The sequence below is a fragment of the Plodia interpunctella genome, chromosome 20, assembly GCF_027563975.2.
Source record: "Plodia interpunctella isolate USDA-ARS_2022_Savannah chromosome 20, ilPloInte3.2, whole genome shotgun sequence".
NCBI lineage: Eukaryota > Metazoa > Arthropoda > Insecta > Lepidoptera > Pyralidae > Plodia > Plodia interpunctella.
In genome coordinates, this window is record NC_071313.1 from 2585172 (window position 1) to 2612970 (window position 27799).

The 27799-nt window shown below is 35.8% G+C and overlaps 1 protein-coding gene across 2 annotated transcripts; it reads left to right on the forward strand.

The window, feature by feature from the left end:
- The first annotated feature begins 1245 nt into the window (after positions 1 to 1245).
- LOC128678545 (probable serine/threonine-protein kinase fhkC) lies at positions 1246 to 27682 on the forward strand. Of its 2 annotated transcripts, XM_053760133.1 has the most exons (9): positions 6556 to 6636; positions 6772 to 7142; positions 9674 to 9717; positions 12966 to 13056; positions 13848 to 14051; positions 22680 to 22821; positions 23938 to 24137; positions 24620 to 24772; positions 25725 to 27682. In XM_053760133.1, exons 2-9 carry the CDS (start codon positions 7102 to 7104, stop codon positions 26911 to 26913), a joined length of 2064 nt encoding a protein of 687 aa, XP_053616108.1. In that variant the 5' UTR covers positions 6556 to 6636; positions 6772 to 7101; the 3' UTR covers positions 26914 to 27682. The 2 variants fall into 2 exon arrangements, with proteins under 2 accessions (XP_053616109.1, XP_053616108.1); XM_053760134.1 differs by lacking the exons at positions 6556 to 6636; positions 6772 to 7142 and adding an exon at positions 1246 to 1516.
- Positions 27683 to 27799: the final 117 nt, after the last annotated feature.

Consider the following 27799-nt stretch of genomic DNA (forward strand, 5'->3'; position numbering starts at 1 on the left):
TGTTATGGGATATCATAACACATCATTCCATATGTCTATAACAACTATATACATATCTACGTAACTAACAACGTCCTATGGCTTACTAGGAAATTATGCATTTTACATCTTGATCTTCGATTCGAACTCGAGACCTACTACGTTGACCATAAACAAAAGAGGACGTCAAAGAATAACAAACAACACAGATAATGTTTATTGATCATCATTTACAATACATTTGTCCATCATTTATAGGATAGGGTATTCAGAATTCGGCATATTTAGATATACAATACCTATATGACATCAACAGGTACATGACGACATGCCTGGCCTGCAGATCAATGTAGATTTCTTCACGTCACAGTAATGTTAATACATTACTGTTACAAGTTACAGGCCGTGCAATGTTTTGATTGATTTGATTTGGGTCAAATTTAACTTGCAAGATTTAATTGACCCTCACCAACGGAGCAAGTTAAATGAAAACTTGTAACTTCACAGTAACATTTTCACGTAAAATTTTAAATATAGTATTTCTTAAAAAGCTACAAACTACTGGCATTTCGAACCGACGGTGAAAGCTGACGGTGCTAACAGTCTTACGAGAATTTTAGGAAATAATAATCTGCATATCGTCTGCCCCAGCGGAATGAACTTTGTTTAAGATCATTAATAAAAAGTTATTTTTGTTCTACGTTGTAACTGAAAACAATGTACCTATATCCGAATTTTGGCAAGCATACTTGATTTATGAATCATAAAACATTTTTATATCATGATTCTATTAATAAGACAATGAAAAGTTGTACAAAATATTTTTTATTAGAAAACATGTAGCCTGAGCACGAAATTTCTTGAGGAAGATTTATGTATATGATATTTTTATTTTACAACCCCTTCATTTTATTTTAGGTATGTTATGGATTCTGCGAATTTAATCAAACCGGGAATACCTCAAGGGATATTCCTAGGGCCTCTATAAGTTTTGACTTTCTATATTATATAGTTACTTTATAATATACCTAATATCAACACGATGACACTTCGTTGTGTTATTTAATCAAGCGAATATATAAAAGAAGTCTAATTACACCTTACAAATAAAGCATGATTTCAAAGGACCGCCCGCCCAGAATAAAGAAGTTTCATTTACACTCGGATTTTCTCGAGGTCTGCCCAGCTGATGTTTCGAATCAAATGTTTGGGAAAAGACCGGCTTTATCTCGTGTTACTGGCACGATAAAATTAGAACCACTACGATCGCGCCGTTTGGCGTCAGTCGCGACGAAGCGCTGGCGACGCAACTGTGCAGTGAGCACCGAGCGCACAAATTCAAATTTAGAAACAAGCATTTCTTTGTTTTCTTTTTCGCGGATTCGTTGAGTGAGTTACGAAACAGATTTAATTTTGTGCCAGTGCATTTTATCGAACCGTGTAAGTGGGCCCTTGGATTGTGATTTATTTATACAAAAAGGGAATCTTCTCGTTTTTGGTGCATTCTGTGATGTACATGTGCTAAAGTCGACATAAGGTGAGTGTGGGCATAGCCTTAGGGCATATATTTAACTATATAATTTTAGCTTAAGTGTCAAGTTTTTAGATGCAATTGCATCCATGTGATATTTAGAAATCTAGAGTTTGTTGGTCAAGCCGTCAGCCTGTCGCCACTCACCAGGTCATAACTTTCGAACCGTTATCGCGTAGATGAAATGACAAGACGATTGTAGGTGAGAACTGCATGACAAATCCGCATGTGGATTGACTATAATGATTTCCACACAATAGGTTATACAAATCATGTTTTTGCTTCACTAAGGAATCCTTTTTAGAATACCTAGCATTTTATTGTTTAATCACGTAACTTCTTGAGCAAATACTTTGGTTATTCATCGAAAGCTTGGTACGCAAACTAAGCTTGAAGTAAGGTACTCAAAAACAAAGACTATTTAGGAAAATCATGTGTGTGTAACGATGCGTCATCAAAATTTAATAACTCTTTATTACAAGAGAATGGCAATATCGTTAACTTACTGATAAAGAACAACAAGGAAACACAAGATAAGATTACAGCAGGTTTTCACGCCATAATACATTTAGATATGATACTTACAGTAAATACAAAAATCCTGGCGCTTTGCAATCAAAACAAATACTAAAAAAGCTCTATAACAACAGTATCGCTTTTTGTCTCATGAACCAGAAGAACATATAGGTAGGTACATGAATTAATAAAAACTGGTTTAATATACTAGGTTCCGCAAAAGGTCTAACTTTGGATAGCATTTCTAGTAGAAATGGCTATATTTCCACGTTACCTACGTGGAAATATAGCCATTCCTTGGCAATTTAATGACTTCATGTAGGTACATATACTCGTACTCGTATACCTACTCTAGCTCCAACCAATATTGACACCACATTACTCCTTCATCTGAATATTCCATAATTATAACTCAAACTTAGGTACAATAAGTATTTTGCCACAAAATTGAATATGAGTAAGTACCTAATTATTGTCTGTGGAAAGTTTGGATTTAAAAATAAATGTAGGTACCTACCTAATATCATCAAAATAAAAGTCCTTGGATCAGTTGTTGTAAATTGTAATCATCATCTCCCATGCAATAATGTCTTTTCTCACCATAAAATTCTCTACTCCTAACTCCTACAATCCATCCATATCTTTCTTGATCTCCCTCTTCTTCTGTAATCAGTAACCTTCACGTTCCACATTCTATTAATTAGATGTTCGTTTTTTCTCCTCATCAGATGTCCATACCAAGTCAATCTATTGCTCCTTGCTTTTCCATTTAGTATATATATACCTAGATAAAATAATAAATACTCTGATTCTAATATAGTACATTTAATCAATGAATAGGTCGTATCAACATACCTACGTAGGTACCAAACACACTTAGGTATTGATGAATAAGAAATAAGGAATCTTGGTCTAAATAAAATCATTCGACAATCAAAATCATTTTCAATGTCGTAAGTATGATTTTTATCTAGACATTTTTAACTGCGTCATTGGATCCTAACGTTTACCTTGGAATAAATTAAAGTATGTACCTACTACAATAGTTCAAAATGGCGTCTTACTGGTCTAAGAAGGAGTTCAAAGTCTTCAATAAATAAGATTCTCTATAAATCACAATTCGGGCCTGTCAACGTACAAGGAATGCGTGCAGTGCATAGTAATATGCAAAAGTGTAACATAATCAATTGTGCATGCCGTGGCCTAGAAATCAGGCTATAAACGTGATAAATTGACATCAGCACGCCTACCATCAATTTTTACGGAACGATTCAAATGCAGCGCAGTTCAATTTAGTTCGATTCATTTCAGGTTTCATTAGTATCTATTAAAAAATTACTAGATGGTATATTTTGCGATGCAGATCGTCTTAGGTACTATTTTTTTTTATGGTGACCCCGGGCTTTGTGGCGTCACAGCCCGGATGAAACGGGGAACATGCGAAGATGAAAAAGAGATAAGTAGTCAACAATCTGCCAATACCTTTTCCATTACTCAGATTATAAAATAACGGCATCTTTGCGGATAGCGGCAATCGCTGAAGAAGGTCGAGCACGTCTGGCTATTTATTCTGTGGTCTGCCTGACGTCTGGCCTTCTCGCATTCCGATGTACCTACTCCCAAAAGTAACATTTATGTTCATTAAATAACTAGCGGCCCGTCCCGGCTTCGCTCGGGTAAAAACATGATAAATTATGCACCCTACAGCGATCACACTCTTTTTCGAAAATCAATCCATATAATAAATCAGTAGAAAAAAATCCTGTATATTGAATATATTTACATAAAAATAAAATTAAGACGATATCCATTTTCAACATAATTAATTCTACTCTAGGGTATTCTAATTTTGTTTTTGTTCCCACGGCTACATAAATTTTAACATGAAAAGAATTAAAATTTCGCCAACTACTGGTATGAGACCAAATTATTAGCGTTAGTGCATTGTAACTTGATGGAAATTAGTGTTTTTACCCGTGGTTTTATCCGAGCGAAGCTGGGACGGGTTGCTAATAATAATGATATCACACTATCTATTGATGAAAACCATACAAAATCCGTCCGGTAGTTTATGAGTTCATCGCGTACCTACATACAAACAGACAAACACGACAAAGGACTTATTGTTATAATATGTAATGATAATGTAGCTAAATTATAGGATGTAGTAAATATGAAACTCACAAATAGAAAACTAACTAGGAATTTGCGAAAGAAAAATGACAAAAAAAGAAGCATTGTACTAAGAAGACTAAAATTATTTAGGTATTTAAAAGTTTTATCGTCAGTATAGACATACATAGAGTAAGTAATTCCTGTAATCAATGGTTATGCGCATCAGATTATGACGGTCAATTTGCCACGTGTATGGAAGCTACATTAATTGAAAGTTGACTCAATGCATGCAACACCATCTTTGGATGACGAATTAACTGTTATGACAAATCGACTGTCAACCGTTTAAGCAACATTAGCCACTGCAGAGAATTTGCTTGATGTATAAAAAATATAACAAGGTACTAAGCTATATTGTTTATGTACATATACTTATAGTATCCGTCCGAAAACCGGAAACAGTTTTATATACGCGAAAATATAAAACGCATAAAATTGAATATATATATTTTATTATTTTCCTGGTGCAGTATGATGATCGGGAATACAGCGCCTGCGCTATCACTATCGGCCAACTCTGTCGGTTTCGATATACATTGCTGGTTTTTCATCGTGGTAAAAAAGCTCGCTCAGAAACTGCGCAATGTACTTTAATCGCGTCGGCATCTGTCTGAATTCGCCGATATTGTATAGCCGGCATTAAATGGAAGGTCTTCACCTTATTTGGATACTATTGTTGTCTACATGCACGTGTTGAGAATAAAATATCTATTGCTTTTAAATTCATGGCCACAACAAAAACAACTCTTTCTACGCTGAACGACTTTTTTGAAGGTTATTCTGAACTTTGTTACCCACTTGAACCAATGAACTAGATGATTCTAAATAGCCAAATCTCTACTAACATTATAAATGCGAAATTAAGTTTGTTTGTCCTCTTCACACATTATCTACTGGACCGATCGTTATGAAATTTGGTACTAGGGTAGAAAATAACCTGGAATAACACAGGGATACTTTTTATCCCGAAACTCCTACGGGAGCGAAACCCCGGGGCGCAGCTAATTCAATATAAGTACAGTCGGGGGCAGATAAACCTAACCTAAGACCTAAGTAACTTATATACCACAGGGGGTCAGGTTTATCTGCCGTTGACTGTACATATTGTTCATAAAATCGAGCAAACCTTAATATCTGCGTAACTTACGTAGTAACCTCAAATATTGTTTTATTTGAAAATGTTTTTAATTGTGCAATTTGTAAAAGTCAACCAAAGGAAAGTGCTATTAGGCTATTAAAGATTATTCTGATCCATTATTTCTCATAGACAACAGGCTAGCAACCTATATATATAACTACCAGCCACAGCTAAACCCGGTCTTCGAGTTCCCCTTGGTTCTGTCCACCCCGTAAGCAATTAATCTCTGACATAGTACTTATCGTATTCTGACGTATTATTGATCGACTTTCTTACTGGCCGTTGTCGTTCGTTCGTATGTGCCTTTTTTAACAAAAACAAGTTTGGAAAGCGAATTCGGGTCGTTGAACCCGAGAACGCTCTCCTATCAGAAGCCGGTTGTGGTGACAAACACTGAGGTTTTTTTTGTCTCGAAAGAAAAAAAAAACTCAGACATAGTCATGCGAAAGTTTGTAACGATGGTTAGGTACCTATATGTTTTGTTACTCCCTAATCCATGGGTACTACGTAAGGGTACGTACATAATTTGCGTACATAATTGCGTACGAAAAATAATTGATAAAACGTAGGTACCTATAACCAAAGATTACATAATACCTACCCCAGTACTATATAGTTTTCGTTATTGATCCCTGTATTCATATTAACTTATTGAGATAACTAGGTATAAAGCCTCCTAAATCGTTCCTTACTTTATATTTAATTTAGTTAAAGTTTATAATTAGTTGACTTTTTTAAGTTAAAGTTTTTTAGTTAAAGTTTATAATTTGTTGACTTCAATTATATGAATTATAATATAATTAATTAATATGTACTTAATTTGAACACTAAATGCATGCTGCAGCTAAATATTGAATATTGGGTTGTCTGTACTGCACCACCCACAGAACTCATCCAGTCGACAACTCAGACCACAAAAGTCAATCTGACTTCTGTGTTTAAAATTGGAAAAATTGCTACCATAAGTGCATAACGAATTGACCTCACCGGCTTAGCATGCTTAAAATTCATGACTGATATTTCTCAGAAACTCGACAAAAGTTGATGTTTAGTTAATTTCCATGGAGTGCAACCATAATAAACAATAGGCAATCGAAGACGCGGCCTCTATTTATGGAGATGATGACGTAGGGTATACCTATCAAGAGTATTGCAAGATGACGTGGCTCAGTGCGATGCCAACAAAATCATTGACTCACAGCATTCTCCGTTTGATATTCAGTAACGATCTTCACTTCCTAATGGCAACTAAATTAAGAGATACGGTTTTACTACAACAACTATAGAAACTAAAAAAGTAATATTGTGAAGGAAAACTTGTGTTCCAATTACAAGAAGCGTATTAGTTTAAGTAACAACTACCTACTAATTGTTGCTTTAACTAATATATTAATATTTTTGAAATATAATAAAAATAAGTTTAATTATTCAGTGATGTAGGTATGCGATTAAAATGATGTGAATAAAAATTTATGATTTCTGTCTGAAGAACACACATAACATATAAGTAATTTCAATATAAATAAAATCGGTGATTTTACTATCGAATACTATAAGCTGCTTTTTTATGTGACTAAATGAATAACAATATTTAAATTAAAGTAATCGGAACTGCTTTCTGATATAATGTTACGAATTCACGGAAACTGATCTAGTTCACGAAGCTCCTAGTTTTCTGACGTGAGGAATTTTTGGCCAAGTGTGAGAGTGATGAGGAGATTAATCTGTGGTGCCAAATCTGCCAAATGTTCGGTTTAATGCCATGAGTCCATTAAGCGTACTCAAGAAAACCCGACGACAGCCGTAAGTGACTTATAATTTATTTGCCATTTACATGAAATTGATTAAGTAAGTACTTATATCATCTTTTTTAAAGGAATAAATCAACACTTTATTGCACAGTAAAAAAAATATCAACAGAAAATATAACAACCCTGCGTAGGTACAATATTCAAGTCTCTAGTCATTTAGATTGTTACTGGTAGGATTTGATCCATGTTTAAATATAGTTCAAATTGATATTGAAATATACTACACAACTACACGTTATAATTACAAGTTGTACCGTAATGTATTCAGAGCAAATCTCAGAGGGATCTGTGTGTTTTGTACACTAGTAATTGTTGATATTATATGTTCGTTTGTAAGAAGCATAGTAACAGTAGTTTCGATTTAAACCAGTGAAACCGATGTCATTAGCTTTTGTGAAAGTGTCGCCATTTATAACTATTGCAAGATTGCTACTTATTTGTAACAAACATACAAACTTCCGCGTGTATAGGCATATCGGTAGGAAGTAGAATAATTACGAATGGGCTTCGACTATTGGGCGCCTACTACATTTCAAATTTGAGTCAGAGAGAGAGACAGTCATCATTTTCAGCTTTCTTCCGTCATAGCATAAGCCTATGCTATGACGGAAAGATACTGAAAATGCTACATTCTTCCCCTGTCCTGTGCTTCTCTCATCCAGGCAGTTATTCATATTAATTTCTTTGCCAACTAAATCAAGGTACTTACCCTTACAATGTCGGCGACTTGAGTGTAAAGAAATTAATTCTGAACAAAATCGTTGTTTTCCTTTTTCATTTAACTAACTTTGTTTGTCTGGTGTGGTAATAACTTTACAAATGAAATCTGAATTCGGGGTCTTTGAAATTTTGATAATGATATATAGTCTAAATTCAACATAAGAATTATACTATATGTATAATAGAATAACGCATTGTTTTTGGCCTAGTATGATTAAATTTAGTTAGGATTCTAAATTAACATTTTTAACAAATAAAACAAGAACTTTGCATTGCAAGTCGCAGATAGTTACTGACGTTAAGATCACAGTTATTTAGTATTTCTAACCATCCTATGTGGGCATGTCTGTAGTTTTTGAAAATACTAGTTTACAAAATAGAAATAAAACGTTATTTTCTCGTAACCAGTTGGTTTTACGATCATACACCGAGTAACAGTAATTAGGTTAGGCGACTCGACCTTGTCCCATTTTGTTTCTGATTCCTGTAAACTTTCAACCGACGTAATTGTAACAAATGTTGTAATTATGATCCCTATTTTACGATTCTGATCAACCGAATGACAATTTCGAAAACGGATCGATGATTTAAGAATTTCGGAAATGAAGAAATCTTCTGTCTTATTCCAGTGAGATCATTCTAGTACCTACTATATTCGATTGAAATATCGCCAAAGTTGAAACTTCGCTGTTGAAACGGTGTTAGGAAGAATGCACTTTGACTGACTAACTCATCTCCACATGTACGCAGTTTCATTCGCGGTTGTGACGTCGCGAAGCCCGGGGTTAGCGTAAAAAGGACCATAATTTTTTTGAAGATTCGGCTGTGATTTTCCAACCAAGGCTGTGTGTCCCTTAGTCGCCTCGTACGACCTCGACGGGGGGATATGGAGTGGTTCTATTCTAGGGCGGAACCACACGCCACATGGTAGGCCTTAGGTGACTTGAATAAAATCAGACAAGTGTTGGTACACTCTAAAAGAAGAGTGAGCGAAGCCCAAGGGCGCAACTAGTAAAGAAATAGGTACAATGCAGATCTTGGAATCCGTTGTAAGATTAATATTGGTCGTCTGGACAGCAGACCCAAATAGACGGCCTACATACTGCTGCAGCGGCGTGTTTTGAAGAATGCACTTTATGCGACAAATATTAAGATGCATTTTGTAACGTGTTCGAGGTCTACGATTTTATTGTTGTATTCTAGCTCGTAATGGGTTTTCTAAAAGGGCGTATGGTTAAACAAATCTTTTCAAACGAAAAAGTAAAAAAAATGTTACTATGGTACAATATGATAAGTCATTTTTTAAAACTAACAAGCTGCCGACTTGCTTCCTTACCAAATTAAAAACATAACGTCAAATACCTACATCATCTACAAACTGATAATGAATATCGAATTTTGATCAAAGTGGAGGAATAAAAGTTAGGAACCGGACTCTGGCCTTCGTAGCTCTATAACGGGGAAGGAACCGGGAAGACACTCAGATCAGAGAGAGATTTACAGAATGTGAAATTGAGATATTAATAAATTGCGATCCGAAAACGGTACAAACAAACATATTATTAATTAAACCTATACTTATATGGTGTTTTAAAACCCGTAACAAAGCAGTCATACATTGGGACAGACAGACAGCAGGAAGCGACTATGTCTTATACTATGTTAATGATTATTGGCAAATGTGCACGCAGATAATAGGTGTTTATGTATCGCACTAAACTACATGTTATATAAAATCTCACATTTAAACACTCTAAGCGTGCGTTAACAAATAAATAAATAAATATTTTTTAATTGTTTCAGGTCATCAGATATGATCCACGTCGATGAAACAGACCCTGTTGGAGGTAAGAAATTTTAGATATTTTTGCTGTGTGAAAATAAGTTGTAATAATGACAAACGTAGGTACCTACCTAAAAGGAAACGCGCTGTCGTTACGAGACGTCTCTCATTTTCTTGAGGAAGGAATCATTTCCAAAATCATTCATAAAATTTACATGGTACCACATGGGTACCACATTACAAATTAATTATTTTTAAGTCAGATATTAAAAGTAAAAGGGTTTTTGGTAAAATTTAAAAAATTGTAATGACAGCGCGGCCGCAGAAGTCGAAACGCTCTGACCTGTACTGTGACCGCTATGTTTACTTTGAAAGACACCAGCGGTTCATTAAAAAGAAGAATTATCATAGGACCTCGAGAGACAAATTTCAAAAAAGCCAAATCAGAGATTTTCACATCGTTAATCAAAAACAATAAGAAAAAGTAATCAGTAAAAGTACAGCTGTAGGTATTCTATTTATAGTGGTGGTTCCTCACGAAATATCCGTGTTTACAAATATCTATTAGTTTGTTTATGTCAGGAATAACTTTAATACGTCAGTATTCGTGAATGGAAGAGAGGATTCACCTGACGTAGGTACTTGTGTGTGGGTGTAATGACTGACAGACAAGTAAGGAAGTAGTAAATAGTACATATAATGACGTCATATTCCTATATTTACTACTGTCTGTCTGGAATTAAAACAATCCGTCCAGTAGATTTCGCGTGAAAGAGTAACAAACATACACATAGAAAAACCTCACAAACTTTCTCATTTATAATATTGGTAGAATATGCCTACTTTCACGCTCTGGAGTATAGTTTAGTATACCGGATATCCCACAAGAGTGTGTGCATTGTATGGGTAGGACCACGATTTTACTATGATTTTAAAGTCATATTTCATCCATTTAAATACATCATCTCATTCAATACCCATATGCCATGTGGCATTAAGTCCTTGACACTATTTAACAAACAAAACAATTATACCTTCATAGATAATAAATAAATACAAATAAATACGTAGTATCGAGCCCTTGCAAAGGTCGAAATACATTCACATTAATAAATTTTTACATAAACAAACATTTTGGCACCGCTCAACATTCCCAATTATTTTCGTCTGTCTGCCGACAGCTTCCGAACTGTTTCCAAGTTACTCTGTTTCTGTGGATATCACTCCGAAACTTGCATGTAGCCGTAACGGAAAATGTTTCTTTTATTTTAGTATTCATTATTTAAGATGTATAAGTACATCTTACGATATTATTACATATATTATATCATACGCAATTGCCTCCTAGTTGCAGTCTCATCCTTCTAATGTCACTTTCGAAGACAGATTTGAATAGGTGCAACAAAATTCACCGCAATCTATTCTTCCAAATCATCAATCTTAATTCTCCAACAATCGGCGTGTCCGATACTATAAATATTTCAGGTTAAGCAAATCTGGGCAATACTGGGGCTGTTTGTCTTTGCCACATAACAAGTAACATATTTACTCAAATTAAATTTAAGCCATTTGTTTTATCCACGCTGCGTCGCAACGCTCCTAAAGCAACTTGACGTTGCACATAATAACAATTTTATATCTTGTAATACATTCCCAGTCCAGCAACGTTTTTTTGATACATAGGTACATTATCTCACAATGTACTGTCACTAAAAGTACCTCTATGACATTGGCAATTATCATCAATTTACCCTTAATAAGACGTATACTTTCTGGCACAACATGAAAGCAGCGATTGTTTCCTGTATGTACGGCTATTACAAAATAAGCACGTGGTACACTAAAGCTGCCAAGAATCCGATACTAGGATGCTATTAGACGAAGTCTGAAGGTCGAGCAAGTCTTTGGCTGAACGGTCGGAACGCCCATTCATCGCTTTTATTTTTAAAACGGCCATTTTTCTCGCATAACAACGCAAAACGAACGTAATTTGAAAACACCGGCTGAAATTATTTTCGGTCTTACAAGCCAATATTTAAAAATATTTGCGTCGAATCACAACAGTGGCTTTTTTTTAGTTGGTAATTATTTTCTAACTGCAAATAAACAATCTAAAATTGTGATTGGCGCATTTTCAATTTAGAATAACAGACTGCTGCGACCTACGAAAGTTACATTCTGAATTGCGCACGCATGTATGCACAACTCTGCTTTTAAATTTCAAATTAGTACCTAGGAAAATTCTGTATCAGATCATTTATGTATGATGTGAATAAAATAGGTTATTGCACATTGATGTTAGCATTATGATCAGTATACGTATTTATAGATATGTATCTCAATAACAAAGGCCAAATTAAAAATAACTTGGCTGATCTCCAAAATTCGTATCACATTTAAAGCTTTAAGTTACGACAAATATTCAGTACATTATATAGAAAAAAATAATGTACCTACTTAACAAAAAAAACAACAACAAACTCGTTGGAAAACCAGTTAGCAATACTTATAGGACTAAAATACAGGAAGCAACATCTGACGAAATGTGACTCTCCTTTTAGATACTGTCAATCCTATGAGAGGAAAATATACTCTATTTTCCTTTATACATATACTACTAGTTTGATCAAAATATTTGTTGTTTTCTTTCATACCAAAATTACAAGATGGATTTTGATGAAATTTGGCACACAAGTGGATTAAAGTCTAGACCAACACATAGAGGTACACTACGTATTAATCTGGATTTTACTTACCACGAGGAAAAACCCTCGTGGCGCAGCTAGTATAGTATGTAATAAAAAATCGATGACTAATGTCCTAATGTTGAGGCTGCTGCACGCATAATGGCAGCAGTGCATTCAACTCTAGCATTTAATGGTCAGTCCTAATGTCAATGCAATTAAATGCAAGACACACTGATGACGAATGCAATCAAAAACGGGTCACCACACAATTCACACAATCACACAATTTTTATAGCACCTACTTTCGATGTTTTAAATGTATAATTATATTCTTCCATAAATTATATTTACAACAATACAATCAATATTAAAACATGTATGTAGTTACATATAGTCGGGGGCAGGTAAAGGTCTTTTTCAATTTTTAAACATTCATAAAGATTATTATACTATGGTTTAGGTAATGTTTTAGTTATTAACTTTTTTGGCGAAACTAAGAACAGCGAGCTAAATGGTAATTTAGTTAATGTTCAGTGCTGGATATGTTCAATGGCCAATATATTCATAATTTTTTTTTCTCAGAATAACGGTCGACTAATAATACAATTATTATAATTTGTTACAGAAATAGAGCCGCCGTTCCCGAACCGCGATGTCAGCATCAAAAGGAACACAGATGTCAACGACTTCTACGATATGCTCTCGGAGATCGGCCGGTGAGTCACGGCCTGTCTAGTGTCTGAACTTTGCTAGTCGTCTGTCGAACGCTGCGAATATTTGGATAATGTCATTAATAGAAATACCCGCAAGATACAACTTTTCGTATTGAGTAAACCCGTAATCGCGAAAAAAAAATTCTGCTAATCCATACACCTCTAGTCAGGATTTTGATTTGGTATGGAACAGCAGATTTTTCGTCTCACATGTGTGTAAACGTTAATAGGTTAAATAGTGATAGGTTAGTGGCCCATCGCTTATGAGCAGAACTTCAAGCGACAATCCTTTCCAATGATTAACTTTCACAATATGCGCGGGGAAAAGCACAAGCCGAATTCACTGTTTTTCCTAAAAACAATTCTGAATGTTTATTCCAAATGTAGGATTACACATTAAACTATATACAATTGATAAATTATATACAAATAAGAAGTAAAGCCAACTAGACATAATTCAACTTAAGTTACTAAACCATAATTATGTTTTTAAAGTTTCTAGTTACATTTTATACTCTGTGCTTTGTAGACCTTGGAAATCATGACTCAAGTGTTGTCTGCTTAAATACTTACTTTGCTATAACTTTTAATAATAATATAATTAGAATTATATGAACTGAAACAATTTTTTACCCATGTGACATTGCACGCGTAAACTATTCATTTCAAAAATAAAAACACGAAAAAACCGTCCATAAGGTACATTTTCCCGTTCCGTCCATATTATATTGTAGCTAACCTAAATTGCGTTGCAGCTTGCAATGTGTTTTCTATAAGTGGAGTTTTTCTTACAGGGGTAAATTCGGCACGGTGTACCTTTGCCGTGAGAAGAGCACAGGGCTGGAGTTGGCAGCCAAGCTAGTGTCAGTTAACAGGAGAGACGAGAGAAGAAATGTGGAGAGAGAAGTCGACGTGATGAGGAGGCTGCGCCATCCGCGGCTCATACAGCTATATGACGCGTATGAGTGGGGCAAGTGCATGTGCGTCGTGCTCGAACTGTAAGTTTACATTTTACAAACTTTTATTTAGTTACACATGTCAAATTCAATGGTCAGCTGACGGTGAACCGGTGAAACGTGGGCCACGTGAGTAGTATACCAATCTGATAATCGATTTTATCGACCACCACTTGTTTCCGGTGTAGGAAAATATCGTGTGGAAACTTAGAGAATATCTGTTCTTATTTCAAGAAATTTAAAAACATATAGATACCCGCGTCTATTACATATCTGAAATCTTTTTTGGATTAAATGATGCCAGCATTCAGAAAAGACGTGTGACGTGTGTCCGGACATATCACTTTATCTGTTTTTTAGTGTATGGTAAGAAGTGTTCAATTAATATTGGTAAATATAAATAGATAGATAAATCATTTGCATCACAAAAGACACACACATTTAATACAAAAAATAAGAATATATTCTTTTTTTTTGTCTTTTATTAAAGACAAATAAATTATGATATTGAGAAATTTTACTCAAACAACAAAACACGGATTTTCAGAACTTTGGGAGGAGATTGATATTATATTTTTTCTGTCGTTTCTAGAATGCTAAGTATCAAATTCAAATTCATCAAATTGTAACTTTCATCATACAACTTTTCGCAATAAATAACTACTTGATAATATATACTCAGACGGTATTTCACACTTCGAGATGAAGACGGTTCAAAATAATAACTAATATTATTCCAAGTAACCTCGTTTCTTAGCAAAACAGTTGGGAAAGCGCATCGTGGCCTTGTCTGGAGATGCAGAGAATGTGTCAGAAATCATAAAGATAATGAGTAACAGGAAATCCTGCGCGTGCGACTTGCAAGTCGTCTGCAAATAGACGCTTCCGTGGTGGTAATGGTTTTATATAGGCTGTTTGTTTTTCGTAAAGCTATACGTCTCTAGAAGACATGTTACCAGTGCTCTATTGTGTCCTTCGAGCCGGATCTAATGACAAAGCCTACTAACACATTTAATAATAGTTACATAATCTGAAATCTACAATCTACATACAACGTACTCTCTCTCATTGGAGCCGTTTAGCCGGTTTCTTCCTCAGCCGTTGAGCGTCGGAGCCCTGGTTCCGATATCGATTTGATATAAATATAGTTCTGTAAGGATGAAGGACGATGAGGAGTAACTATAAATATTTTACAATTGAGAATCGGATGCTTTTCTCAGAGATTCGAATTCATTCAACCGTGCGGGAAAGATTTATAAATGTTATTAAACCATCTCAAAACTTCAGATGCCAAATTTTATACATATATCTTTACCATATGTACCACTGAGTTGTTTAAACACATCATTCATCATCATATTTAATGACTATATAATTAACTCATTACACATGACGTTCAAAGATACCATTTCACCGTATTTCGGTTGTCATTCAAAATTATAGTGGCATATTGCGACAAAACAATCGTATTATGGAGCCAAAACCTCAGAAATTTTCCTACAATTTGTAGATGTGAGTCACCTGCAATCATATGCAAAGAAGTATACAGATCATGAACTTCAATTCTATATGTACCAACCAACCAATGAAAACCAATAAAAACAAATGATATCATTCTATTGGTTGTTTGTTACCGCTTAGCACAGCACAGATTTGGTAGAGTCCGAGCCTCAAAATCACAATTCCTGCGATACGTTGCGAGTTGCGAATGACGGAAGTTTTAGCTAATCGTGTAGTAAATTCTGCACAATCAAGGGCAGGTTATATAATACCAGTTTACCTAAAAGTTTATCAGTGTTTTTGTCGTTTATAGTTTAGACTATTTTATTCTGTGTAATACTAATAAACTTTTTCCTTATACTGTTACTTCATGTTTACACAGAGTGCATGACTCAAACTTTGTTGTTAAAGTTAAATGACCTCATAACTTTTTCTCTTATATTCCTACATATAGCCGTGTACGGCGTGTCGATTTTACTAACGAAGAAGTCATTATCGTGTCTCAATATTTGCGATTTTGCGGCATAAGGCTGGGACTCCACTAAAGCTGTGCTGTGCGAAGCGGATTTAAAACAACCAATAGAAATTTGTTATTTGTTTTTATTGGTTTTCTTACTATCACTACATAGTATAAAAATTCGCCCACCGCGTCAGTCTATTTCTAAGCTTTCTTCTTTTAACGTACGCACTATTTTGGAGCAGTTTTCACTGTTGTTTAGACAATTTATTAGCTAAGGTTTATACATACAAAATAGCCTATTATACCGTGCGAAACCGGGTCGCTAGTATGCTAATGAATAAATAAGCAACGATAGAAAAGCAATTTTGGCGAACAGAATCGAGACCCAGACTTGTTTACCATCGGAAACTCGAAAATAATCCGATCATCGCCTTCGAAATCATTCGATCCCTTCAGATAATGAACTCTTCATGACTCACCGATCGAAACTCGAAACGCACCTCTCTTTCCGACTGTTTGTTTTGTTGGAATATTTTCGGTTTCTGGTCAAGGGCAGACTAGGTATGACGTGTTCTTGCGACTTTCCTAAAAATAATTACTGTTAATTATTTTTTTAATACTGAAAACCACAGTGCCTGAAACCCGACATATTTAAGTAATCTGCCCTGCCCATCGTCAATTATAATTAAGTATAATACTCACATTACGTCTTTGGAGAAAAGGCTGCGGTGATGTTTGCGCCGCTTCTTCTTTACCGGCGCTTTGGAAGTCGGCAAAGTTTTAAGAACATTTTTGACGTCAATAAGTGATGTGATTATATCTTAAGTTGAATAAATAATTTTGAACTTGAATTTTATGGTGCCGAGACTTGGACACTCACAAAAGAAGCTGTGCTAAAATGTCAATATGAAAATACAAGACCGCGTTCCAACCACCGTGCAGTTTTACAACAAAAACAAAAAGTACAATATAACTAAAAACAAAGAAATTTTCCTAAAAAATATACTTCGTCTTGTTATAACATAACTATGCATGTAGACACATTAACGAATATTAATAGGCATATGTATAATCTTAGTAATTAGGGCGGTCGTTGACAGCGCGACGGCGCGGCAGGTGTGAACACGCCCTCAGCACATTTATATTACGGAATTTCACTTTTGTGTCGACGCAAAACTGCGCCTGCGCATGGTTCTATCTAATGAGGTGGAAAAATTATAAAACTAAATTAACATCACAATGGCAGGATTCATAAAATTCATTATATTAGCGAAATTTATCATATTAGCGAAAGCTAAATCTTTGAAATTACGTCATGGTAAAAATCTCAAAATTCTTACATAAAAACACACACAGATTAAATAGAAAATTATAAAAAACAAATAAATAGAATATGAATAGGCGATTACTTGCTATTAGACGCGGTAGGTAGTCCTAAAGTCATGTCAGATGCCTGTAGGCGACTTGAATAAAATCTGACACCAGTGTTAGCAATTAACCCACCCGAAAATTAAGAAGAATAAAAATAAAAATTTATATTAGAAATCATTTTGAAAAACATTATAGATTGGTAGATATTAAATCGAAATAATCTGACAATACGTTAATGATACACAAAACGACATGCATTTTGTTGTAGAAAGTGACACAGTAATGAGTCAAACGAAGTCAGGTGATCGGACTATGCGGTTAACCACTAAATGAGGCGGGTCAAGTCCCTCTGTGGTTACATTTACAGTAATCGTCAATTTTCTGAGTGAAATGCAAGACAAAACACTTGATAAGTAACAAAATCAACAAGGTAGGGGGAAATTTAACACACAGTAATACCAACACAATGTAATTTGCAAGTATAAAGCAGGCATACTGCAATTACATCGATCTATACTAATATTATTAAGAGGTAAGCGTTTGTATGTTTTGAGGAGGGTAATCTCCGATAGTACTAAACCGATTTCAAAATTTCTAACACCATTATAAAGGTACATTATTACTCAAAATTCCCACGGGAGCGAAGCCCCGGGCAACATCTAGTTACTAATAAAAATACTTATCATTATGCAATTATAGACATAGTGCGATGTTATATTTGAAGTATCCAAAAAGTTAGCATTTTGCGGGCAACAGGCAGCGGGAAGCGACTTTGTTTTATACTAATGATGAATTATATCTGTTCAATGTGCGTGTGGTCTGAGGGCCCACTTCTTGAAATTCTATGAAATTATGCTTGGGATTTAGTGAACATTCCAAAAAAGAATTGTGAAAGTTGGAATTAGATTTTGTATAAGCCAAATAAGCGAGTTACGATGTTTTACGAAAGGCCTCGTATTGTCGTCTGAGCGCCCACCTGTATCTCAAAAACATGCTACATATAAAGTTTTTACCCCAAAGTCTGAGGTTTTTATAACAAAATTTTGTGAAAACATAATATTATCGTGAAACACTGTCCTATATTATACAATCTTCGTTTGAAATTGACCCTCAGACGACACGTTCGTCAAACTTTCCAAGCCAATTACAGTTCACACTATGTCATAAGTTGTCACATTACTTGGATAAAAACCGTTACTTAGACTGTGGCTGTGCAAAAAATATGCAAATGGGTGAGTAGTACCGGCCACTCTATATCTAGAGTGTCTAGCTAGAGTCTCGTCTCGTAATCTCGGTCACATTCTGTGGTCACATTCATTAAAATATTTGAGTTGACAATCACGCCGTTATTATGTGTGCTTAATAACTTGTTTACCTAATATGGAATCATATATTATTTTTATCTCTATGTAAGTATACAGGATATTTTTACTCACTGCACAATGGATAGAATAATTTTAAGTACAATGGAATAGATAAGTACAATATTTTTTAAAGAAATAAACAACTAGCAGAAAGAAAAGTTTCGACTTTCTATACTTACGGTCCGATCAGCCAATTTGTATGGGAGACCAAAAACATTGTTAACGTTAATTTCATCGTGTGCAATATTAAAAAATAACTAACCAGGTACATACTTAGCATCTTAAATTTTAGGGGGAAAAAAAAACAATATTATATCTCATGTGTTTTGTCTAAGCAATCAAAGTCGAAATAGTGGTTTTCGAAATTGAGACCCAGTCGAAATATTTTCTGGTGAAATTTAGACCTACAGTCGTAGTTTAAGTTATTGTTATTAACTTTACTACATTTAATAATGGAGCCAAAGCTGTCACTCAATGATTTCATATTCTTAACCGTCTTTAACCAAACTTCATTGAAAAAACAAGCTTTAATATTATAACGCTTTGTTTACTTGAGATTAACGCACGCATTGCCCAAACAACGCCAGCGTCATAAAGCTTGCGTAGGTACATTTTTAAACTGTTTTCCTTCAATTCATGTGTTTTTCAGCGACGCGACGTGTTTACGTACCCTGCCCTTTTGTCTTTTTCATCGGATTTATTGGCGGCAAAACAATATTAATCAGTACAAGTTAAAGAAATAATGAATTTATTTATTTAAGTAACAGACACTCATAATTTGTTAGTGCTGCTTATAGACTAAGTATGTTTGTACAAAGTAATTTATCTCGAAATATAATTTCCAATGATAGCAGCCGTTCCGGCACCACTCCCAAATGTCACAAGAATGGTTCAGTCCGGTCTACCGGCGATCATGTTCAGAATGCTGTTGCCGCTCCCCCGCACCCTGCACACCAGGGACGCGCATCTCTTCCTCTCTATCTCTCATCTGAGCATTTTACCGGTTTCTTCCTCAGCCTCAGCAGCAGAGTCCGCTTTCCTACATTTTCGCCTCCACTTCGCGCACCTCTTCGGCATAGTTACGTAAAAGCAATTCCATTCGAGCTTCTGCGAACATCCCTGATACACTACAGTGGCAGCCGCAGCAGCACCCTGAATATGTTGCTGATGAATGATGTTTGAACGAATGTTAATGTTTTCTGAGGAAAATTTTATGCGGACATTTTATCACATTTCAGTTTCAGCCTCAGTAATTTTTTTTCTTATCTTTGTTTTTTAGTTATCATTTCTTATTTAGCCTATTATTGTGGCCTATTTACGCCTTATAGTTTATCCAATGTATTGTTATCGATGGATCTGAGTGGAATCAGGGCTAGTTTTACCAAAAATCTTTGCCCAGACACACGCCACGTTTCACTCAAAATCATATGCCAGCTCCACACTGTCGCCGAACTCAGACACATGCCGATGCGAATGCGTGAACATTGCGTAATTGTTATGAGTGCTTCTATTTACCGCAATGAAATACCACTAATGTATGCCGAACCGCCAAAGTGTTCGACAACAGTGTGGAGCCGGCAATACAAATCATGGGGATCCATGTCTTCTGACGGCGTAATTACACGACCTAAAATGTAAGTATGACGTAAATCCTCTTCTGATTGTATGACGCAGCGCTTCCTAATCTTACGGCCGGCGTCAAAGTCAAGAGCCGCCCTAAATGGAGGCAGTTAATATAAGCAGTGGCGTCAAGCGTCAGATACTACAGGAATAGTTGGCGCTCCGCCATGCAGTCGCCATACTCGACGACTTCTTGCGATCATCCGAACGATATTATAATTACGTAGGTGCCTACGGTAAGTAAGTACGTAATTATAAAATCGTTTATCGTATTTATAATTGACGTGTTATGCATAATGCTGTAGATATGCTTGCAACTTGATTCGGAAGCAAATTAATGTCTTCCATACTTTATTAGTTCTAATATCTACAGGATTGATTGGTATCTTTTGCCAATGCTTTTTGCTTTGTTTTTTACCCATTTTAATGACGTCATTCGTCATAAAAACGTCATAAAAAACTTCTTTCTTAGGGATCCTTTTTGTAAAACACTTGAATCCATGTATTTAATAAGTACTTCGACGGAGTACCTACCTACTAATTCCACGCTTGAACCTCAAGAAATTTGGGCATCTTCTGCAATCAGCTGGCAGCTATGGTGTTTACGCAGATGGGCGACCTTCTCGACACAAATGCGAAATTAACAGAACACCTGAACAAATTTGCGAAATGTTTGGATCATATGAAATTAATTAAGGTCATTGTTAAAATTTGTTATAGAGCAAATCTATCAACGTAATTTAATTATATAAATATCGATTAGTAAAATAAATCGACCTGTGTTATTTATATTATTATTCTGCTTGAAATTATGAGGACGTGATCGTTCGCTTTAAATTACTATTTAATTCCCATACTTGCAAATATATTACATTTTTATTAAATTCTTAAGTAATATAAACAGGAAAATCTATAAATGTTAAGGCACTTGCGATTTTCCTTCCTTTATTTGTCTGTACCTATGCTGGTATAGGTATGTTCAGATTAAATATTTACCTAAAAGCTAAAAGTATATTTAAATTCCCTAATAAAACTTCAATATTTTGTTAAAACAGAAATAACATGAATGGTAATAATAATAGTATTGAATAAAAACTTAAACTAAATTAAACTTAGACTTAAAAATAAACTAAATTAAAAAAAAATCCTACAACATGTAAGTACACACCATGTACATCTATAAGTAGGCTAGATAAATACTTACGTTTTTGGCCTAGACATTTGACAAACATTTGAGACAATAACGAACGTGGTACCTATTTGTTACAAGAAAATAATTAGAAAAGTAAAGAATGCAAGGACATTCTGACAATCATACATTTTATACTAGGTATGAGGACAAGGCCAGAGAGAAAGTTCAGAGACAGAACAAAGACCAAGATTATATCTAATTATGTATCATATATGTCGTAAGTCACAACCAAATTATTTTGAAATATTAGTTTAAAAAACTAATGTATTTATTATAAACTAAAACTGGTGTCATATTTTATTCCAGTCATCTGTAATGACTTTTACCTGCCTACCGACATCTAGTGGCAAGTAGTCGCATAAACACTAGCGAACTAAACTGTCAACCAGTGTGCAGGTTTCCTCACGATGGTTTCCTCGTGGAATTACTAGTTACCACGTACAACGTACGAGCGAGCGAAGCAAGCGATGGTCTATGAAAACTACTTCAGTCTGATTGGTACACAAACTCATGTGGCGCGAGTAGAATTCGAACCTTTTAAAATCTGACTTAACTGATGTTCCACCACCGCTTGACTTTGTCTATGTTTCACTGAAATAATCATTCTCAAAAATCATCAAGCCTCAAAAATGTGTTGACAACACAAACATTACTTGCAACAATGGCAGTCTATAATAGATGGAGTGGAGCCAAGTCCCCCTGGCCGAGAAAGTCCTGCTCTCTACCGACCTTGGCGCTATCACTCTGCTTTTTGTAAGTCTTGGCAGATCAGTTTTCTTAAAATTTTCTTGCTTTTTTCTCGAAGTTACCTGGTGTATTATATAAGGCATTCCCGTTCCCAATATTATTGCAGATTGATAATAATCCCCTTCAAAAATTTGGATATTGGCAGGTGGCTTTCCGACCGGCCGCCAGTCTGACGTCAACCTTGTTTGAGAAAGCTGTTGTTTCTTCTCAGCTGTCAAAGCTTTTTATCTTTTAGCCGCTACTTACTGCAAATAATGGTCCATAAAACCTACTATACATGAGGAAGATTAAATCAATCTTCCTATAAACTCACGTGGCACAAGTGGGACTCGAACCTGCGATCTTTCACTTCACAGTTCATCCACCTACGCCTTCACTGTTAATACTAAGTTTTATGTATTTTTCCTCTCTTTCAGTATCACCGGTGGGGAGCTGTTCGAGCGGGTGATAGATGAAGACTTCGTGCTGACAGAGCGCGCCTGCACAGTATTCATGAGGCAGATCTGCGAGGGCATCGAGTTTGTGCACCGCCAGAATATACTGCATCTGGATTTAAAGGTTAATTCCAGTTGCCATTTCCAGACGACCTTTCTTTCACTGGTGGCTACTTTTACTTAGGTATTACAAATTTGAATAGCCATGGGTAATGTCTAAAGCCACGGTTCCGACGACTAAACATCGAAGGTTGCAAAGAATACTTTAAAACTTCGACTGCTTTAAAACTGTAACAAAATATATCACTGGCCTAAATATTACAGTCATATCACAAGTTTGTCATAAAGAACGATACAAGTAGGTATATTAATAGTAGGTAGTAATTAGTTAATTACAGATATAGTAGATCAAGGTCTACGTGTGATTAATAATGTGTGCTGCCCTACCTGTGCAATCTAGATACCAATTTTGATAAGTCTAGATTGTGCCTATCGGTAGCCAAGTGTACAAGGAGCTATTTCGAAGCGGTAAAACGATTTATCTTTCCATGTTTTTATAAAAAAGCTAGGTTATTTCAGAATTGGCAACGCGCGTTTGACACCCTTTGTGTTGCTTTCATCTGAAGTGACCACTTCGATAAATATTTGTACTTATAAAAATGGATATAAAAATAAAACAGTACTTATTGTATAAGAAAAAGTGTAATAAAAGTAAGTTTAAAAAGAACTAAATATTCTATGTTCTTCGTACATTATATACGAAAATAGTTATGTCATTCTATGAAAAGAATATTATTTGATGTAGGTACAAAACTAACTATTAATGACAGCAACGCTCAATCCAAACAGCTGGATCGCTTCCAAGTCGTAAATCAAAATGGCGGCAAAGTATGCGCGGGAGTTTTATGATTGTCCGTTGCGAATCTCGGCAATTGTTTATTCGATCGTTATTTCTGTCATCTATGTAAGAGCTATGCCCGATTGCTCAGTCGCGCTTCGTCGACAGGAAACGCAGAAATTGTATGAAGTTTCGATGTACGTCAACGCAAGTTACTGTCAAAGTGCTTCGTCGTCGCAACGCAACACGACTGAGCAATGGGGCATGGCTGTACCTAATGTCTCAAACACGATACTTTACCCAGCTATACTATACTATCTTAAGTTATACCAAAACTAAGTATCAATTAAATTATTTAAGCTATTGATCAAAGGTTAACAATACAACTATATTTATCTGCAGCCGGAAAACATCCTATGCCTGACAAAAACCGGGAACCGAATCAAGATAATCGACTTCGGGCTGGCGAGGTTCTACGACCCGGAGAAGAAGCTGCAAGTTCTGTTCGGGACCCCGGAGTTTGTGGCCCCGGAAGTGGTGAACTTCGATCAAATCGGCTACGGCACTGACATGTGGTCAGTCGGTGTCATATGCTATGTTCTGTAAGTATACTTCTCTTTCAATTTAAGCCTAAATTTTGAAAATTTGGCTATGATTTTATAACCGGCCGCCCCTGTCTGACGTCATTTATTTGGATATATTTACTGTTGTTGGTGCTCAACTGTTAAGGCTATATCTATCCCTTAATCCCGTACGACATCCACGGGAGGGTACGGAGTGGCCCCAAACTATTCTCCATCAAATACACGCTACACGCTGTCAATCATGTGCATCACGCACATGATTGACAGCGCCATTTAAATATTTTTGACAGGATCCAAGGCACGCCATACGATGATATAATGATGTCCTTGCATTCCTGAATGGTCGGTCATGACCAAAAATGTATTATCACGAGCTTGTCCGCACTAGGCACGTGGATCCGGCGGTATAAATTTGCATTCTTTACAACCGGCAATTCACATATTGGGCCTGTATAGCCATAGCTCATTAACCTATAAGGATGGTCTATATTTTTTTCCAGATTATCAGGCTTGTCCCCGTTCATGGGAGAGACGGACATCGAGACCATGGCTAATGTCACCGTCGCTAAATATGACTTCGACGACGAAGCATTTAACGAAATTTCTGAAGACGCCAAGGACTTCATCAGCAGACTGCTGGTCAAGGACAAAGAGTAAGTAGATGTTCGAAATTCTTATAGTAAAAAATGTTATGTTTGAACGTCCAGATTGGCGTGTCACTAGAATTCGGTGTTAGAAAGTAGATGTCATCATGACAATGATCTTCTTGGGGGAAATGTTTAATAATTTGTCCATAAAATTTCCACTAAGTAGTACTTTTTATTGTATCTTCTTATTGACCCTTAACTTGATTTTGACTTAAATCAATGTTTGCTCAGAAATATCGGACATAGCTTTTCCGTCCTTCTTTTGTCCGTCGCTTTTAATGCCTATAGTTTATTGCTAAACTATAGACAAAGACTTTATTTATCTCCAAAACCTCGTTGTTTCCCAATAAACTATCACATACCTATGTATCATCTCATCCGTGGTGAATAATTTACCATATATTAAATATGTATTTAAAATCCTATATGTGTTTAACGTCTGTAATCTCATCCCCATCAAATCCCTTATTACAAATATATTTTATGTATTCAGGAATTGAGACAATTGTTTATTGAAAGTGAAGTAATTTTTTCGTGTGACATTTGTAAAACGCTGTTTGATCCAGCCTCGATAAAGACCTTTGTTACTTGTTTTAATTTATACCAACACAAAGAATGTTGTAACTAACATGTCTACATTTGCACGAACTATTTTTAAAACTTTTAACAGTTTATTTATTTGTAGATGCTAACCTTTTCGTATATAAGTAAGTACCTTTACCTACTTAAGTTAAATTTATTTCGTTTTGAAGCAGAAAGAAATTGATGCCCGAGCTTCTTCATTCAAAACCTAAGATACGATCATTTAATCATAGATTATTTTTCTATAGAAATTCACTCACTGACTACCACAGAACCGAATCACAATCACATCCATCAAAACACTTCCATACTTCCTCCACTAAAACTGCACAGATTCTAGGTGTTGGGGTAATAGTAACAAGGGTCTTTGTCGCAGGTCACGGCCCAGCGCCACGGAGTGCTTGCGGCACCGCTGGGTGGCGAAGCGGCCGCCGGCGCCGGCGCAGCCCACACCCGCGCCGGCACCCAAACACGAGCTCGACGTCGCCAAGGACAACCTGCGGCTCTTCGTCGAACGCTGGAGCGAACATCCTAACAGCCCTTATGTCTTCGACAACCAATCCCACGAGATCACAACCTTGATGAACGGAAACTGTGAAAGATCTTCTATCGGAGGATGCTCCCCGTCACCCCGGAGCTCTTTAGGCAGCTCCCCGGATGGAATATTTGACGAAGACGACTTGGAACCCCCGCCGTTGAGGGAGAACAATTTCCTCTCGCCACGGTACAATCCTGTCGAGCGAAGAGCGTCAGACAGTTCATGCTTCATGAACAAAAAACAAGACGTAATGGTCAGAAAGAATTTAGCTGAAGAAATAAAAAAACTGTCCGATCATTTGTTTATGCTGGCCACGATGAACACAGATTTAGCTAACAACAATAGCACGAAGGAAGTAGATAAGAATATATCCACAGAAACAAAGACGTCATCCAAAGAAGAGAAGTTACCCAATGGATTTAAGAGAGAATCTAAAACAGTGACTAAAACTTCAAAGACGACTAATGGTGATGCGTCTCAGAAAGAAAAACAGATTTTCACATCAAAATCTACTCATAAAATCACATCCACTTTCTTAACGGAAAGAGAACCAGAGAAGCCTGTGACCAGTAAAATGCCCTGGGCGAGATCGATACCAACAACAAAGTCAAAACGTATAACCAACTTGAGCAGAGACGTGCCGGACCAGCCTACAGAGAGGCGGAACAGTTTCTTCCAAGAGTTCGACAGACGAAGAGACCAAATAGACAAGCTAGTCAACGGAAGTTCAGAAAACGGGAGACAGTTACCTTACAGGAGAGGAGATGAGAACAATGCGCATAGAACTAAGGATTTGTTGCTGCATTTGCTGGAGAAATGGGGTGAAACTGAAGAAGTTGAAGCGGAAAGAACGGCTGGAGGAACCTCAAATAGTGGCAGACATCAGTCGATATCGTACGAATGGTCGCCATCGAACCAGCTGGCGCAGAACTCCATGTCCAGTCTGCACGCGTTCTTCAAAAGGCAAACCTCCGACGAGAAACTTCAGAGGAAAAAAGTTACGACTCCAGTGCAGAATTCCAAATGATTTTAATGGGTTTCTCTTAAGGCTCAGGCGAACTAATCAGATACAACAATATTTTTGAGTTATTTGATACTTTTCATTGCTAAATTGATATTTAGCAATTAAATGTATCAACATAACTTAAAAAAACAAATAGATTCAACGTTTTTTTAATGAGGTCTTTGAGACCTAAGAGATTTAAGTAACAAAAGACTTTTAGTGCCATGACATTTGGACTTGAAACTAACTGAATTTATGTACTTACAGAATGTATATTACTTAGGAGTTAAGACTAAAGTAAACGTAATGGTAAGTTACCAAAGTAACTGATTGAGATTATATTAATTGTTAAGTTCGGATTAAGTAAGTATGGCAGTAAAATGACAAGTTACGAATCTAGTCTCCATACACAAAGTCCTGTATGAATTCTGTATGACATGAAAGACTGAGAAGGTTAGGTGAAAATGGATAGTTACTCACTCGAAATAGCATCAAACATAATTATTATAAATTAAATGCTCTTTCCTAGTAAAGTTTAATTTCATTTTGACAACAATTGACGGAATTATTTACGACTCTCATTGGAAATTATTAGTGTAGTAGTAATTTAGCGCTATTTCATTATAGGAACTAAGCTGTCGAAAAGAAAATAAATGTCTACGAAAATAATGATTTTCAATCATGGGTCAAGTTCCTTGTCTGTATATACTTACGTGATACACTCATAATTTTATATTACTTAATTTATTGTTATTTAAAAGAATGTTGCTAAAATTATAAGGCTATTATAACATATCTGTGGTTTCATTTTAATTTGTTTCATTTAGTCTACCTACCTAGATCAAAATCGGTTAATTTGAGACAATTTACAATCCACACTTACAAACACGAAACGTTTAAAAATGTTTTC

Bases quoted from the DNA above. Each gene is read 5' to 3' on its own strand.
- LOC128678545 (XM_053760133.1), top strand. From the start codon at position 7,102: ATGAGTCCATTAAGCGTACTCAAGAAAACCCGACGACAGCC. The intron at 14,052-22,679 runs GTAAGTTTACAT...CCTCTCTTTCAG, and splicing joins ATGTGCGTCGTGCTCGAACT to TATCACCGGTGGGGAGCTGT. The intron at 24,773-25,724 runs GTAAGTAGATGT...TCTTTGTCGCAG, and splicing joins CTGCTGGTCAAGGACAAAGA to GTCACGGCCCAGCGCCACGG.